Source organism: Falco punctatus (assembly GCF_963210335.1).
Source record: "Falco punctatus genome assembly, chromosome: 2".
Classification (NCBI taxonomy): Eukaryota; Metazoa; Chordata; class Aves; order Falconiformes; family Falconidae; genus Falco; species Falco punctatus.
In genome coordinates, this window is record NC_137581.1 from 55,489,877 (window position 1) to 55,507,715 (window position 17,839).

The 17,839-nt window shown below is 39.7% G+C and overlaps 2 protein-coding genes across 4 annotated transcripts in view; one reads left to right on the plus strand and one right to left on the minus strand.

Moving 5' to 3' along the window:
- Positions 1–56: 56 nt before the first annotated feature.
- Positions 57–14,645, minus strand: TGDS (TDP-glucose 4,6-dehydratase). Of its 2 annotated transcripts, XM_080375738.1 has the most exons (13): positions 13,636–14,295; positions 13,169–13,235; positions 12,753–12,821; positions 12,178–12,348; positions 10,118–10,208; positions 8,983–9,125; positions 7,237–7,335; positions 6,335–6,394; positions 4,618–4,661; positions 4,185–4,350; positions 3,590–3,648; positions 1,607–1,704; positions 57–1,214 (listed from the first exon to the last, which is right to left on the minus strand). In XM_080375738.1, the coding sequence occupies exons 4-13, from the start codon at positions 12,190–12,192 to the stop codon at positions 1,114–1,116; spliced, it is 876 nt and encodes a 291-aa protein (XP_080231864.1). In that variant the 5' UTR covers positions 12,193–12,348; positions 12,753–12,821; positions 13,169–13,235; positions 13,636–14,295; the 3' UTR covers positions 57–1,113. The 2 variants fall into 2 exon arrangements, with proteins under 2 accessions (XP_080231864.1, XP_080231863.1); XM_080375737.1 differs by lacking the exons at positions 12,178–12,348; positions 13,636–14,295 and adding an exon at positions 14,311–14,645.
- A 162-nt stretch (positions 14,646–14,807) lies between these two features.
- The window catches only part of GPR180 (G protein-coupled receptor 180), a 36,739-nt gene continuing 33,707 nt past the window's right edge, over positions 14,808–17,839 (plus strand). Inside the window, exons 1-2 of one of the 2 annotated variants that reach the window (XM_080375735.1) lie at positions 14,808–15,023; positions 17,456–17,614. In XM_080375735.1, the coding sequence (XP_080231861.1) occupies positions 14,888–15,023; positions 17,456–17,614 (295 nt within the window). In that variant the 5' untranslated portion in view covers positions 14,808–14,887. The remainder of the gene's footprint in view (positions 15,024–17,455; positions 17,615–17,839) is intronic. The other variant, XM_080375736.1, reaches the window with a different exon arrangement.

Here is a 17,839-nt window from a genome sequence, read left to right on the forward strand (position 1 = left end):
CGATGATAATTTTTTCAGAATACAGGACAAAATAAAATTAACAAAACCCCATCATCTACTTTTTCCATGTGTTTACTTAAGAGAAATGAGTTACAATATAACTTTTATTACTAAATCAACTCTGAAAAAGATGGACATATTCCTAGAAATGAAGTTTCCTTCCAAACTTTATATTAAAACCCAAGTATAATTTCATCTTTAAGATGTTTGTCAAAAAAAAAAGTTAAATACTGCATTGTCTGCCAGGCCACAATTCACAGGAAAAGCATTTAAAATTTTTCTCCATAAATAGCCTTCATATCACAGGAAATAACATCACTGGAATGTTAACTATTACAGAATTTCAAGTTTGTAACAAATACAGTTAAAAAAGGAAATTAACACATAAAAGACTAATACAGTACAAAGATGACTAAAACAGAGCAAAGTTTAAGAAAATGCTTCTGGAAATTTCAGTGAGACCACCTGCTACTGTTTGACACATTATACCCCAGCCCCCCTTAAAAAAAGGTCATGTCAAGTTAGAGAACAGATAACTGATTAAACTGTTATTTACAGAAGGTAATACCAAACCGACAGAGAAAAGCACTGAGCCACATGGGTGCCATATCTAGCTTCTATCAACTGATTTACACTGTCCAGAAAATGGCACATTTTTCCCCTTCATTAAAAATAAAATGCAACTCTTTAAAGTGACAAAATAATACATTGCACTAAAAAACAAATACAGATGAATGATTCCAGAACTAAAACAAATTTTATTTAAAGTCCCAAAAACTGTAATCATAATTATTCTTAATTAATAAGGCGGATTTTACTTGTTACACTAATTTATAGCATTATAAATATTCTTCACCCTGTACAGTTCTTTAAAATCAATACCTGGTGAGAATTTAGTATTGCACCAGAAGCTGAAATTAACATGTTCAACTTATAAAGTGCTGAAACCCTTCTAAAGTTCTGCCATACTGCAGTTTTCATCTGCATTTCATACTGTATTCATCATGTTTCACATATCTTTATTACATTAAGAGTTCACTGTGGCTACTTGATTGCAGGCTTCGAAGAAAAGGTAATTGAGGTAGAACAAATTCCTTCAGGTTCTCTGCCATCCTATGGACCACTGAGCTGTGCAAATGGCTCAGTCACAGGAAAGGGCTCCAAAGCTTTCTCTGAGTTTTTCCAGTTGTGAAAGTTTTCTTTGTACCATTCAACTAGTAGGAAGAAAATGCTGATGAGTCAAGCTGACCAGAGATAACAGGGAAATTAAAATATTCCACAGATACAAGATTAACAACATGCTAATAGTTCATTATGCAAAATTTTAACCTATAATATTAAGAAATCTAGTTTAGATTTTATAAATTCTTTATGCAAGACTTATTCTAGCATTAAAAAGTAATTAATTCTAGTAGCTGAAGCTACTGTGATTAACGGTTTTTTTAAATCAGGTAAATTCACTACTTAAGACAGCCAATTTATTTAAAATTAATGTTTTAAATTCATTCTCTTCAGCTTCTCATTAACTAAGCCATATACCCATCTTCCTCCCTTTCCATGCTCCCATCACTTCTAAATCAATTAGTGTAAAAGCTATCAGTCCTACTTGTTTTCCTTATTCCTTCTTTCCAAGGCACTTTAGGTGTCCATCCTAAGCTGTGCATTTTTTCCGAATTCATTGGATATCTCAGGTCATTGGTAGGTCTGATGAAGTATAAGATGCACAAGGAAAACAATTTGATTAGACTTTTTCATTACTTAAGAGATGCAGTAACTTCCATTGTCTTCAAACCAACATTGGGTATGCTTCAATTTTGAAAATTCCCACCAACGTGAACAGATTATAGTCCTTTCAAAAAACACGTGGCAGCTGAGTGCAGCTACAACAATGCAATTCAGTTTGTACAGTCAACTACTCAGAAATGACCAGAATAAATAAGAATTAGTTATCTTATTGGCACAAAAATGAATGCAGAATTCAAGTCACTGCCAATGCAGTTGTGCAAATTCGTGTATTTGCAACTCTTAAGACAGTCACTATGCAAACCAGTGTCTTCTAGTATCAGCATTCACTTTTTTCATTCTGAAAGCCCACAAATTTTCACACACTCCTTATCTGAAATACATAGGCTTCCAAAGCACTGTCATTACAGTGCCTCATTAGCTACACAAACTTAGTAATACCCAATACATAGAAACCCAGGCTGCAAGATTCAACACAGAAATAAATTCCCTACATTTAAGCATGGCACAAATTTTCACATCCAGTACATGGCAGTTAGTCTAATCTAGCATTCCTGCATTACTGGCACTAGCATACTGAATAGTTAAGCTGCATGCACAGAAGAAACCAACTACTTATCACCATTATTAAAACATGCTAATATCAAGCTGAAGCAGAACTAATTTTTCCATGGCAAGTAACCCCCATGACCTTTAAGTCACCCATTAAAGAATTAAATAATCATTAGCTAGGTATCTTGAGAATCTTTTATAAGACCTCAACATTCTTTGAAACGTGTATTCCTATGTGATCAGTTTTCCCAAGCCCATTTATGCTTAAGCATTAGTAGACAGGGCCCAATACACAAGAAGAAATACCTCAACCTGAATTACACAGACCTACTGAACATTCACATCATGCAAGCCAAAGGCAATTTTTTCAAAGGCCTGCAATACACTCAGACAGGATTCTGAAGAAAAAGCCTTCTAAAACCAAGAACTAGTACATTTGAAGACACTTCAGCTGCCATGATAACAATCCAAATATGAACAGAAAGTGAGAATTCTAATAATACCTAACTGCTATTGGCAGATATGCCGTTTCTAATCACTCTGGAAAGAGTAATATGTAAAGTAGAGCAGAGACTCACTGTTGCTGCAGAAAAGAAATGGAGATAAAAAGAACAGAGCCAAACCAAGCCTGAAATTAAGGACAGAACACAGAGCAAAAGCATATTTATAGAAGCTATCCATTTTCGCTGCCACCCTAACTTTGACATCTCAGAGTTTTACATCTAGTTTTGAGATACCGGTTTCAGGTTAAGATAGGAATCTAAAGTTAACTACACTCTGCAGGTGCATATTTCTGCCTGTGGAGAGTGGGTCTTACCTATAAATCACATTTAAGTCGGAACTAGTCACATTAATGTCAAAATACTAAAGCTAAATGAGATGATGGGATTCATCTCACTCAAGTAATATCAAATACAAAGTACTGAATAAACAGTCTAAACTACCTTAAGAAAAAAATTAGCCACTATGCGCTTCCAGAGCAGACTTCAGTAGTGAGAAGTGTAAAGACAGACAGATTAGCATTACACATTCCCCTTCAATACATATTCTCCGAACTAAAGATCCAAATAATAAACAGAAATCCTGTTTTTCTATACAGTGTTCTGTACAGACCATACATGTCAAATCCACTAGCAAAAAAAAAAAAAAAAATTACAAAAGCAGAACAGCTCTTACTCCCTCAAAAGTTTTTCCTCCTGCAGAGCAAAAACAATTTCTCAAAAAAATTATTTGCCAAGAGTCCCAGACACCTTCAGGATAAATCTATACTGCAAGTGCTTTGCTATTTTCTTACCTGTCTTTGACATAATCCATCCAGTGCTCCATTTCAGATTCCGAACTGGTCTTTTTTATCTGTCAAAAAGAGAAACAAAAAAATCACCCCCACACATGTGGCACTGTCTTAACATACATTTAAAAAATGATTTTTTAAACAAGATTTAAATCTGTTAAAAAAAACAAACCAGAAACTGAAGTGGTCTTTTTGTCTAAACTGACTTTTCAAACTACTGAAGTTATCAAAACTACCTAGAACAATTCCAACACTTCTCCTTCACCCAAGTACTGCCTAACCATTCATAATCAAATTTTTACATTTTAACAGTGCCACATTTTCAGATCAAAAGTAAAGCAGCGAGTATGACAAAACCCTACCAAATGGTATTTAACCATTATGCTAATTATGTTCCAGTCAGCATAGCTGATGCAGCAGTTGGTAGCCTGTACTGTGTACAGCTGCTACAGAAAGGATAGCACATCATTCTGCTAAAATTATCTTCTAAGACCCACCGCAAGCCTATAAGATCTTCCAAGAGCACCTAAAGGTTTATAGTAGAACTGTTCATATGTGCCATGACTGGTAAAGAAAAGCATCAGAACTGTTTACTCACTAAATGGATTAACTCCTTAGCAAGCTGGGCAATGGACATCTCAAAGTTAGTTCCAATGTTGTAAATTTCACCTGGCTTCCCCTCCTTCAGGACAGTAAGGAATGCTTCTACCACATCAGTTGCATACAGGAAATTCCTTCTTTGAAGTCCAGAACCATGAATACAGCTTAAAAGAAGGAAAAAGCAGGAAATTTTTGTTAATCCATAAGTACAAGCATTCAAGACTGTTTTAAGCAGTTTTGCTGCAAGTCACTACCTGATGGTACCTTAAGCAGCTGACATGCAAACAAACCTTTAAGGAAATCTTGTTATTAAAATAAGCAATTCATAACTTTGTAAAATGGTAATTTCATAACTGGCTATACCATGTGTTTATAGCTGTAATTACAGTTTTACAGCACAAATCCACCAAACAAAAAAGCAAATTACATACCATTTTCTGTTCTGCTGCAACAAAGATATAAACTTTGGAATAACCTGAGGAATTGAACAAAAAAAAAAAAACCCACACATTACTTCTCTTTATGGAGTAACAGCTTCTAAAATACAGTAAGTATTATTAAATATTTTAACAAGACCCTTTAAATAACTTTAAATTTTCTTAAGTCTAATGAAAGAATGCTTTTTGATTAGACTAGATTAGCCTAGAAGCTGTTGGGTTGATTTGTTTTAAGATTAGATGCCTCTATTGTATTGTAAAGCTTATCTTTCTGGTCAACCATTACAAGCCAGTAGTTACAAACACAACATTTTTACAAAAGAAAATAGCTCCATTACCTTTCACACCCAGAAGCGTGCCAGAGTCTAACTAGGGATAAACTACTGCAAACAGTTTAGAACACAGTTTAAACACTCAGCAAGTTGCAGTAAATCTATAGCCAAAAGAGTCATTAAAAATAATTGTTTCAAGAGAAACAATACAGAATTTCAAGGTAAGTAAACACAGAGCAAGGTGACAGACACTAGCTTGCAGCATAAAGATTTATAGTATTATGCTCAGCTAAAAGCTTAGATCCATTCATAATGTCCCAGAAACTTCAGTATAGTTAGCCCTGCTATTAAAGTTTTTAAACTGAAGCCATTAGAAAGCTATTCAAGCTCTTTTAATTTTATTAACTTATACTCCAAACATAAAAAAAGACATACTAAGTAAAACTGAAGAACCATCTAGCCCAGTACTGCGTTCCTGGTGGTAACTAAAAGTGGATTACTTGAGGAAGAATATATATAAGCTGAAAGCAAGTAAATAGCGATACATCCCCGGAATGTAGTCCCAACATCACGCAACCTGTAGCCAGACATCTCCCCAAGCCACAGATCAGCGAAAAACATATTGTAAAAGCTATTATTTTTCCCTATATTACTGCAGGTGGATAAACAAATTTGCAAAGAAAACCAAACCCAACACATAAAAAGCAATCCAAATTAAATAATACCTCACTGGAACTCCAAGATATAGCTACATTTCACACAAGCTCCGAAGAGTACGTATGATTACCCCCATCATTCCACCAGCGTATTTCCATTCACTAGCATAGCACATCTTGGCATTGCCTACAAAGGCAGCGCCCTCTCACTAATAACCATTTTAAATAGTTACCCCACAACGTATTTTTGGACAGGCAAAGAGCAAGTCAATTTGCACTACTCTTGTCCTTGTATCTGATTGCTATAGCTTTATCTTATCCATTTTCTGTACAGGTTGGAACATGTCTTTCTACACCAGATATATTGCTCTCTCACGATTTACTTTTTAAAATGTTTACCTTAGTTACTAAACATTCCTAATTACAGCACATGACATTGAGTTAACATAATTTGTAGGGGAAACCTGTCAGACACAGGCCAGTTAAATATCCTTTGAAAAAAAAGGACAATTGCAAAACAAAGTCATTTCAAGAAAATTCATGTTAAGTAAGTCTACTTGATGGTTTACTGAAAACCAAAAAAAACACGTGTTCATTGTGTTGATGGTATGTCACACTGGTGTGAAATCAAAATATATAATCACAGGTAAGCATGAATAAATATACTTGTAAGACAGTGCTTTTTTTCAAAAGCCAGTCCAATCTTACAAGAAAAAAGAAATATCATTTCAACCACAAATTATGACATACTGAAGCTCAGAGTAAAGCACAGGTTTAACTTACTTTTTCTGGATATTGGTGTGGTCCATAAACATTACTGCTCCGTGTGATAACAACTGGGAACTTAAGAACATGAAACATGCATGTGTTATGGAAGAAAATACATACCAGTAAAAGACTGTAGGCTTCTCACCGATCAATAAAAAAACCGACACTCCCACAATGCTTATTGAAAAAATCTGCAAGCCCTTACAAACATTAATAAATTAAGCTATCCACACTTCTGTCAAATAGGCAAAGGCCTCCAGCCTTCTCAGTCTGTTAGGAGCACCACAAGTGACAAATGTCTGTAACCTCTCAAGTCTTGCTGTGAAACCATCATAGGACATTACATACATGTATCTGGTTGACTGAAGACTGGCTTACTACTACTTATCCCAAGAAAATGTTTTAGTCATTAACATCTTACTCAAGTCAACTTGGTGCCAACAACTTCATAGAAGGACATACCAAGAACAAAAGTCTGAAGTATTCAAAATTTTAAATATTTTTTTTAAACAAATCTGAATAATAGGAGGCGTTTCTTCATTTTTTCCACTTTCACTATGTAGTCTTAATACAATTTGAATTTTGCATATTCTACTTCTGTATAAACATACTTCCTTCAAGCTTAACATTCAAGATTTGTCATGTTCTCTTTGACCATTTTATCAAATAACATTTTCAGACATTACAGTTAACATTTTCAAAATAATTTTAAAACATTTGGCCTCTTCCTATTGTCTTGCAGTGCATCTCCACCAGCAAGTGGTGGACATACTCCAACACATCCAAACTGCAAGACTAGCAATCAGGAAAGAGGTGGCACTGTGCAGACTGGTAAGTGATTTTTCTTTTATACTCCTATATACACAACACAGACACTCCAGTATGGGCTTCAGTTTTTGAAGTTTGCATCAACTTACTTGGTACCTTTCCCAGTAAGACTGAACAAAACACTCTGCAGCTGCTTTAGAGGAGGCATAGGGATTTGTTGGACATTTTGGTGAGGATTCATCAAACTCCTAAAATGTAAAGAAAAATTTGTATTACTCAAATTCTTTTGCCCAAGTGAAGTTACAAAAAGCTGCAGCTGCAACTGAAATAACCCCTCAATATCCAAGCACACCAGTCTGAGAAAGTCACCCTCCCACTTACAGCAGAAGACCAATAACAAAAAAACAGTCGATTTATCAAACACAGGAAGTAACCAGAATACCAGCAGTAATATTTTTATACTTCTAGGAGAGTACCTCACAGTGGCAGCTCCTTAGATTTTTATCTTGTAAAATCATCACTATTGCCACAGGGAGGTTCAACCTTTTCAGGCTCATGTTGCCTCAGAGTCCCATTGCACCACTGCTAGCAAATGGACCTTTCAGTCCTAAATAAGAGAGGTCCATTCTCCCTTTTCCATAAACTTTATTACTATAAGAAAAATAGAATTGCAACCCAAAGCCCTCCAAAGCAAGGCTTCAACAACTCTGACCTATTCCAGAACAGGTAGCTTCATGGCTACCCTTCCACTTCTATAAATGTCTCACTTGGGGAGAGGGAAAAATAAAATAAATAAAAAAAACCACAAAACAAAAAACACCACAGATACAGCAAACCAAAAGGAGGGATTCTACGCTGCCAGAGGTGCAATTTGTAACAATCACCTTAACTTACAATAAAAAAACCTCATTTTCTTGTCTGACTTTTGGCTCTGAAATTGGCTCAAATTTACTTTTTGACCTTCCTTCTTCCCAAAAAACCTCTACAATAACCTCTAATGTGATTCACAAAAAGCAAAAACCAGACTAAATGAAAGTGCTCTTTTCAAGGGCAAGAGGCAGAAAAATTTCACTTGAAATTATCTCAGCCAGCCACTGGTCTACATGCAGGAAAACAACATCCTTGGGTATCATAAAAGTCGTAGGTATTGAAGCTGTGTTGAAGGAACCGATAAAGACATTGTAACAATACAGAAGTGCACAGGACTTTTCTGAAATACACTAGTATTTTCACGGACTACGGCACAAGACTCCTTTGCCATTGTTTATGCCTCTTGAAAGACAAGCACACACAATTTGTCTTTTTACTGAGCTAAATTACATTTCCTGAATTAATGTCAGGTATAAATTGGCAAAAATCAAAAAGATTTCCACAGAACAGCAAGAAACATCCACATATTTTTTCCAGTACAGGAACTGTTTCCTGTTCAAATTCTCACTACCTACAGTTCTGTTCGTACTTTAGCTAAAGTATAAAACCAGTTCCCTTCCTGCCAAGTTCAGAGTCAAGGCAGAGCAGGGGAAAAAAGTTTTACAATAAATTAATAATAAAGAACTACATACTGTGCATATTACTGAAGTCTCATGAATGCTTCAAGGCAAAATTTGTATACTACATTCCTTTGGTACTATCCCTAAGGAGTATTCATGTGTCATTAGTGATCCGAGCCTCACTGTTTTAGGTAATACACATTCAATATAAAGCACGCCACATAAAAATTCTGGACAATTTTGATACTTAGCTTTCTAGAAACAACCAGTGCTTGTTTATAAGCTCCAGTAGCGTCAGAAATAGCTCAAAAGTCATACATTTACAGAAGCCAAGGAAAGTTAATTTTGCCTTCACTACAAAAAGCAAATAAAGCAATAAAAACCCTCCTGCACTTTTAAACTCACCTTATCAGTGCTACCTCCATATACTTCATCTGTACTAACATAGACAAACTTCTCCACATTGGCTTCATGCGCAGCTGCAACCAGCACATTAGTGCCATAAACATTTACATACGTGAATTCCAGGGCATGCCAAAATGAAAGATCTACGTTAAAAAAATCAGAAAATTCTGATTAACTTTAGGCAAGACATGGCTTCCTATTGAACCATAATATTAGATGTGGCAATATAGGCTGGGACTTTATCACTAGTTCTTTGGTTGTCAGATAGCAAGGTCATTATTAAATGAAGACATTTTCTACACTTAACTTGAAGACAAAATCCTTGCTGTCAACAGGAAATTGGAATCAAGAACAAAAGCTAGTTCGCCATGGATCGTTCCATTTGAAATAGCATTATTTAACTTTAAGGGGCAGCATAACTACTTTCCCTCTCCTCTAGGAAGGGCCAAGCTCAGTAAAAAAAAAAAACATTTAAAGACAGCTGTAAGATGCAGAATATATACCCATGACTGTTAGTTAACTAACACCTGTTTTAATTCTTAGAACTGTCCCGCTGACAATTTGATATGACTTTGTGCATAATCAAATCTGTCAATTTTGAGAAGCATTTTCCTCAAGAATTCTTCAAGGATTCCTTCTCATGACTTAAGGAGTACAGTAAGAGTAACTGTGGTAATCTGAAACAGGCACTTTTAGGTGTAATTCATTCTCTCTTTTTAGAATCCAGGCAAGATTCTGAAGGGAGATAAAGCCTTCAGCTTCCACAGTGTGTTATCTCCTGAAAGGCTGGAGCCAATCAATCAGAAACTTAAGACCATGTACACTTTTTCCACTGTCTTCATGACTCCATCAGTACACTGCCAGCTATTTGTGTGTCTAGATGGAATTCAAGAATGTAAAAGGGAGCATCACCATTTATGTGCAATGAAAATAGACAAGAATCAGATGAAGTACTTTATAATTCAGGCCTTTAACCCCTTTAAGTTAAAAAGACCACCAGACACTGAATCGTGTAATTTGTAGAGACAAACTGTATCCTTGTTTCCCACGAAGGGAAGAAACAATAAAATATCAGTATGTATTTCAAATAAATATACTCATGGAAGATAATAACAAAACATGCAACAATGCTCACCTACATGGGTTTGGGCTGCAAAATGAAGGACTATATCTATTTTCTCAGTTTCAAAGAGCTGTTTTATAAAATCAGGTTCACAAATATCTCCCTGAACAGGAAAAAAAATCATGAACAAATTATATTTAATAGAAGATAGTAAGATTTCATTTGTACCAAGCTTCATATATGATTACAAAGGAAGCACAGGATACAAATAGCACTACTCACTCAGTTTTGGGCAATTTATCAATGCCATGTGTAAAATAAGACCAGATATACATTTCACACATTTTGAGCAACAGGCTCAATGAAACTTATTTCAGGATTTATATTACTATTTAACATTAGAAACAGCATCACTCCCGAAACATACACAACAGAAGTACAGTGTGTAGCCTGAATGCTGAGGTTGAAATGCCAAGTTCCCATAGCAAGTAAGAGTTACTGGAGTCTGGCTAACAGTGACACCCAGCGGCATTACCAAAGGTGAAGTGAATTTCCACCTTTGTTAAAATAGATGGGTGGGTATCTATCTTGTGAGGATTTGGGGTTTTGTTTGTTCTCATAATTATTTTTTTAACTGATATATTTAGAAAAGAGCAAGGCACCAACATACAAGCCATTCTTTAGTTTGACACAGAAGCAACATAGCTTTTAAAGGCAAATGCAAGCTGAGAAACAGCTTTTGATATTTAGCTGTTGGCTCAACTTAAACAAGATAGTACCCAAGAACAGGTGTCTTGGGAAGAAAGACTTCTGTATTTACAATAACAAGGCAATTAAGTACAAATAGTTCAAATGCATCTGTGTTTTAAGAAGTTCTCAAGCAACAATTCTGAACAACAGCCTCAAAGAAGTACTGTATGTCAGAAATGGGAAGATGATCCCATTTCTCTATTTCTCATCCTTGAGCAGAAGTGAAACACTACAGTAAATACACTTAGGGCTTGTAGATTATTTTGAACTAAGTGGTTACAATTTTTACTTTAAAAAACTAAATTCAAACTCAATACATCTGTGCTTAGCAACAACAGAAACTCTGATAAAAATATCTTTCATACGGCTTCTTACACAACTTTTCTAAACTTTCACTTCTCTGTTTTCCAAAACAGGCCCCTCTTCTACAACACCACTAGATCACTTACCTTTCCTGCTCTCTCCTAAGCCCCATAATAGTGTTACAGTTCCAATCACAGGGCTTGTCCATCACAGAATATTCTTCCACTGCATTTCTTCCTATCAGTGTAAACTGCCTGCCTGCATATCAGCTGCATGTTAAGCTATGATCAATCTTCCTTAAAAAAAAAAAAAATCAAATAAACCCCAAAAGGTTTGAATTACACTGCTGTACATTTTGCCAGAACACATTCCTACTCTAGTTCAGAAGCAGTATAGCTACATCATTCCTTTTTACTATTCCCCTACTTCATATGGGTGTCTGACTTTTTACAGGATGACTTCTCCATGCTATCCCCAGCAATTAAATAATAATATAAATAAATAATAAAATAAAAATAAATCCAGGTAACAAAGCTTTTCTACAGTATTCATACATTTCATATCACATACTGGAAACCATCAAAAACATTAGGAAAATAACCCAAAACCCAGTTTGGGCACGCTGAACTGTGTACACTTGCTTAGTAGACATTCCCTTTCCCCTCACACAACTTTTATCCCAATAGCTCAGAGATAATTACTTACCGAAATAAAGAGGTAGGTTCACAAAAATATAAATAGCCATGGGGGTCACCAAACAGGTGAGGACAAGTTAAACTCCCAACCCCACTTGAATCTAAGAGAGATGTTTGACTTACATCTACTATCTCTGACAAAGTTGCTATTTCAGCAAAATAAACTATATGCATTTCTCTGATGTCCTGCAAGCTCAGGCAGCTCAGCTAGACAGAGAGATCAGCATCAGTACTGAACTTCATAGAGAGGAAGGACCTCAGCATACAAACCCAGCAGTCAGAATGTTTATCTGAACAATAAATCAAAATCCATCTCCTGTCTGAAAGTAAAACTGTAGAAACTGTAAACTAATTTAATTGGCAAAATTTAAAAAAAAAGTATACCTTGAATATTCCCATGAGATCCTGTTCCAAAACAACTATGAACTACACAGGATCAACAGCAGTAAAACCAAAAATGTAGCCTGTGTCTAGTATCAACAGAAGAAGAAAGTGGTGCAAAATCTATGACAGCATCAGAGAAGCACAGAAGAGCTGAAACTGAGTCCATGCCACCTATCAAAAGCGAAAGAACCATCCCTAAAACCATTCATCTCCATAATCAGGCTTTTACTAATTCTGTATCTTTATTATACAGCAGAATACATCAGCCTTCAAAAGACTACTTCATGTAAGAAACAGAACATACCACATATTGTCACAGATTTCTGTGGGTGAAGTTATTAATAAGGTAAACAGATTAAGTAAACGCTGTTATGTCCATCTGATTGTCACGTACATTGGCATATTACATACCCTGACTCATTCTTGACAATAATTTAGCAGAAGTAATTACAACTTCACCATAAATTAAAGCAGTTACTTCTAGTTTGGGGAGCTCTGCAGACTACATTACCTTGATATGAAGGCATAAAATTCAAGTTAAAAGTCAAGTTTCCTAGAAAAGAAGGCTTTATCACCTGGATAAACTTGTAGTTTTCCTTCTCAGAGACAGTTTCAAGATTCTTCAGGCTTGCACAGTAGTCGAGCTGAAGAGAGATACCCACACGATATCATTATGTGGCCTTCATGAAAGTAAATAAGCTAACTCAGATCTGACCTAATTACTAGAGAGTTTGAACATAGTAGACTTATTTCAAAAGAAAAGCTATTTTGCAAGCAGACACGTTAAAGCTTTAAAAACACAAAACTCTGAAAGATAACCTAACTGTAAAAATTCTTCAACAAGTTTATAATCTGAAGGCTTCTTTTTTTTTTGTGTTGGGCACATGAACAGCACCTTAACAATAACCCATATAAATTTCAACAAGGTATAGATTGCATTAAAAATTATTTAAGACAGTACTCCGTATCAAGAAAGAAAACAAGCTATTACCTTATCTAGATTTATGATCAGATAGTTCGGATAGTTTTTCACAAGAGAGACAACTACATGTGAAGCACTGCAGGATAGAAAAAAAAACATATTTTACAATTATGTAGTATTAAGGCAACAAATAGATGACAAAATACAATTAAGTTTAGGAATATCAAAAGGCTTTGGGAGAAGAGGGGACTGTACTCCAGACAAAAGAGGAATTCACAGATTATTTTAAGATACAACATTATTCTGTTGGTAACGCCCGTAACTGCACAGTTAGAACTCGAAGTCTGTTAAAACCTCATGCTATAACAAAAGAAAGCAGCACTTCTCACAGCCACCTAACAAAAATAAACCCAAAACCAAATTGTTATATGCTACATTCAATTGCCATTCTAAAATATTTTTACACTCTTTTAATTTTATACATTAGATATTAAGGAGAACTAAACAGCCAACTCTTCTAACACACAATAACTTACTCTCAACGCTCAACCTTGACAGTCCCACTGGGTGAGAGGCAGCTCAGCCTGAGGATACAGGTTTATCAGGGCTTATTCACATCTCCAGCCCCCCAAGATGAGGGGTGACATAAAAATCTCAGTCCTCCCGCAGCTTCAGACACCGAGCATGCTGCCGGGCTCCAGCCTGGGACGGACCTGAACCTCCTCTGCCTCGAGCAGAGCCCACAGCGCTAGGGAGTGGATACGAGAAGCAGCAGCTGGCTCAAAGCGCTGCCACCCCCCTAAGCACACCCCGCTTGAGGCTGGGCGCCGACTCCCACCACCAGCGCTGGGACCCCCCCCCCCCGCCGCCGAGCACCTTCTGGCCGGCCGCGGCGCAGGACAGGTGGGCAGCGGCGCCGCTCGCCCCCGGCGCCCACCACCACCTCTGAGCCTGCAGTCCTGGGAGAGCCGCGGGCCGCCTGCCAGACGAGCCTGGCTCTGCAGAAACGGCTGCACCCACCGCAACCTGCGCCTGAGTGAACGCGGTCCGAGCCAGCGGCTCCACGGAACGGCCCGGGGGAAGCGGCACTACGGGACCCCGCCGCCGCGGCCTGCTCCCCCCGCCCGCGCCCCCGGAGAGGAGGCCGGCGGTCCCCACCCGGCCCAGCGGGGAAGCGAGGCCACACTCAGGGCACCGCAGCCGCCACTCACATGAACCCCGCGCCGCCCGTCACCAGCAGCCGCTTTTCGAAGACCGGCGGCTCCGCAGTTACCGGCTGCCCCGACATGGCCCGCGCTTTACGGCGGCTGCCCGCACGGGCCTGCTGCCTCGCGCCACCCGCAACATGGGGCCGAAGCCGCAGCGCTCCCGGGGACTTCACGGGCAGAGCTGCGACGGCGACAGCCCGCGCGGAAAGACACTTTCCCGCCGCCCCGTGTGCCCGAACGCCGCGGCTCGTCGCCTCCGAAAGCGGCGGGGCGGGCAAGAGACCAAGACTTTATCCGACCGCCTGTGACCACGACCTCGCTTTTTACGACGCTGCGTCGCAACTTACGACCGAACCCAGCAACGGACACGTCGTGGCGGGGGAGGGGCCGGCTGCCCTGTCCCCGCCCAGCAGCGTGGGCGCGCTCTCTCGCGGACGGCTCCCATTGGCTCTCTTCCCGCTTCTGCCCGCCCGCTCCCGCTCGACGCCCGGAGGCGAGTGGGGGGAGGTGGTCACGTGACACGGCGGCGCGCGCTGGCGGGGGGGGGCGGAGCGGCGACCGCCGGCGGCGGGGCCCGAGGATGAGGTGGCGGCTGCTGTGGCTCCTGTGCGCCGCCGGCTGGTGGGGCGCCGGGGGCAAGACGTTGCGGGGCGGCTTCGCCAGCGCCGCCGCCCGGCTGGAGCCGTGGCGGCCCGTGGCGCGGTTCCAGTTCTACGGTGAGTGCCCGAGGGAGGGGAAGGGGAGACGGTAGGGGACAGCGAGCGGCTGGGCCCCCCGCGGCCCGGCCGCCCTCCTGAAGCGGGGCCGGAGTGGGGTCAGGGGCCGGGGGGCGCCGTTAGGGCGGCGGCCTGAAGGGGCGGGGGGCGGGAGCGGGGCAGGGGGCAGCGCGGCAGCGCTCCCTCCGCCGGGCCCTGCCGCAGCCCTGGTCCGCTCTGCGGGCGGCGAGGAGCCGGGGCAGCGCCGGAGGGGTGATGGTGATGGGGCTCTCGGCCAGAAGCGGGACCCCGCCGGGCCGAGGCAGGGCTCGCCCGGGCAGCGGGGAGAGGAGTTGGTGGCAGCCCGTCGTGCTGCCTGGACAGCGTCCCTGTTGGTCAGGGAACGAAGAAGCCCCGCCGTGCGTGCCCGGCGTGGCGCCTCCCGCCGTGTCCCGCAGCCTGACGTGGCGGGAGCGCCGGGGAGGGCAGGGACGTTTTAACTTTCACACGCATTTCTCCTTCCCTCCTGGAACTGCACCAAGTGAGAGCAGTGCTTGACATTGCACGTGTCTCTTTCACAATCGCTGGGTGTTTTTAAGTGTCACTGTGCATCACAGTGTAAATTCTCACTTTATTATTCCCAATGGCTTTTCTTTCCTGTGATATTAACTCCTTGTTTGTAATAGTTCCTGACTGTTAGTTAAGAGGCCTAGCAATGGGCTAGAGTGGCCACTGCAGAAATACAGGCTGGAAATTACTCTGCTTGCTACGTAACTTTTTAGTTGCAGAAAGATACCTGGCAAGCATGGTGAGTGCCATGTACAGCAAGGCTGTGCTGGTCAGCATGCTTTTCCTGTGTGCTCAGCGTTTTGGTAGCTTAGACTATTGTCTTCCACAGCTTCATGGTAGAAGAGTTTTGCAGAATGCTTCAAAAGGCAACCATGAAGATAATGCTTACACAGGTTTCCTCCCAGACTGGAGGAGTAGCTTGAGAGGAAAACAAAAATGTTCACAAGGAAAAAAAAATCTAATGGGATGAAGGAAAAATGTGACATGAGCCAAGAAGCCTTGGAATGTGACCTTCCAGCACTGAATGAGAGATGATAGATAGGGTGGGGATAGCTTGTGGAGGGACTTGAAAGCAGTTAATTATTGCTGTCCTAAAAGATAATTGTAGTAGCACTCTAAAATAGACCTAAAGAAAAAAAAATGCACTGTTTAAGTCTTTGAAAAGAATGTTAAGATCCAAGATGAGTGGTTTAGGTGTTCAGATATAATTTATTCTACAAGTTGGTGTTGCATATTTCCTTAGAAATATTCCTTTTTCTACATGAATACCCACAGCTATACATACTTGGGTCTTAGTGAAGCCATATGGGCTTTTTTCAGAACCAGCTGTTAATTTTTAAAAATCTTGGATTAGCAGCTTAGGTAAACTGTAGTCCATGTAACATTTTACAGATCCCAGGAGATCACCTTTTTTGAGGTTTTATTTCAGGACTGCTGTCTTGCTGCTGGCTCTGAACAGGCAAACCTTACTGACAAAGCCTTATTTGAAGCTGGTAGTAGTCTATAGACCAACATCCAGCTGATGCCTAGGTTAGGTGGGAAACAAGTTTGCTCTGACAGTTTAAAAAACATACAAAGCTTGCTTAAATTTGAATGAGTTCGTTCTCTTGCAGTACCGATAGGTTTTAATGGAGAAGAAAAATTAATCTATTAATTTAGGATGCTGTTACATTAAAGAAGTGTATGACAATATATAATGAAAGAATTTGTCAAAGTAAATTGGAGGATTGTAGAATTACCCAGACAAGATAGATTGTGTCAAATGAGCTAGTTCTAAAATGGCTGAAATGTTTCTGTATGTCAAGATGCAGCCTAAAGGTAGACTAACACATTGTAGAGCACCTTTGAAGTTTGATTTTCTTTGTACCAAGGTGACATCTGTCATCTATAATTAAGGATTTTAGCTCGAATCAGTCCATAACATGGAGATCCATTTACATAAGTTGTTCTGATACTAGACTTGAGAGCTACCCTGTGATGCTCAGAATCATGTTACGAAGGTCATAAAATACTAGACTTTGAACTAGTTATTGAGACTGATTGAGGTACTGTCTTTCCTTGAACTTGAGAAAATAAAATATGGGGTGGGAGGAAGGAGAAAAAAAATGTTATCTGGAAGTCTGTTTAAAAAGAAAAAAATGTTAATGACATTTGGGTTATGGTAAGTGTCATCAGAGAGAATCATGCATGTGGTGTTGTGTTAATGAGATGTATAGAAATTGTTTCCGAAAGAGTGTAAAGACTTACGGGAAGAAGTGGTAAAAGTTGAAGGAATAAAGTGAAGCTTTAGTGCTGCTACTTATAAAAAAATCTATGCCATGCTAGCTGATTGTTTGTAACTGACATCAAGGCAGAATAGTTGATTTTATCTTTTGAATATCAAGGTGACCATGCTGTTCTGTGTGTCAGAGTCAAGAATGTAGCAGTAGCTGTGACAAAAGCAGCTAGACTTCACCTGTTTCAGGCACAGGAATGGCAGAAGCTGCAGAACAGCGTCCAAGATCACAGCTGTACAGAGAAGTTCTCTAAAGCTCAGCTGACAAGTGAGTTGCTACTTTTCCCCCTTACAAATTAAGTTATTTATGTGTTTAGATTATTTGTTTCAGTCAATTTGGACTTTGCACCAACTTAAGTAAAAGCAGGACTTTGGCCTTCTGTAATTAAAAATTATTACAAAGAGATACAATTGCTTTGTTTGCATCACTTCAGAAGACTTTGCTTGCAAATTACGATTTAGTATGCTGCTGGAAAATTAACAATCCTTGACA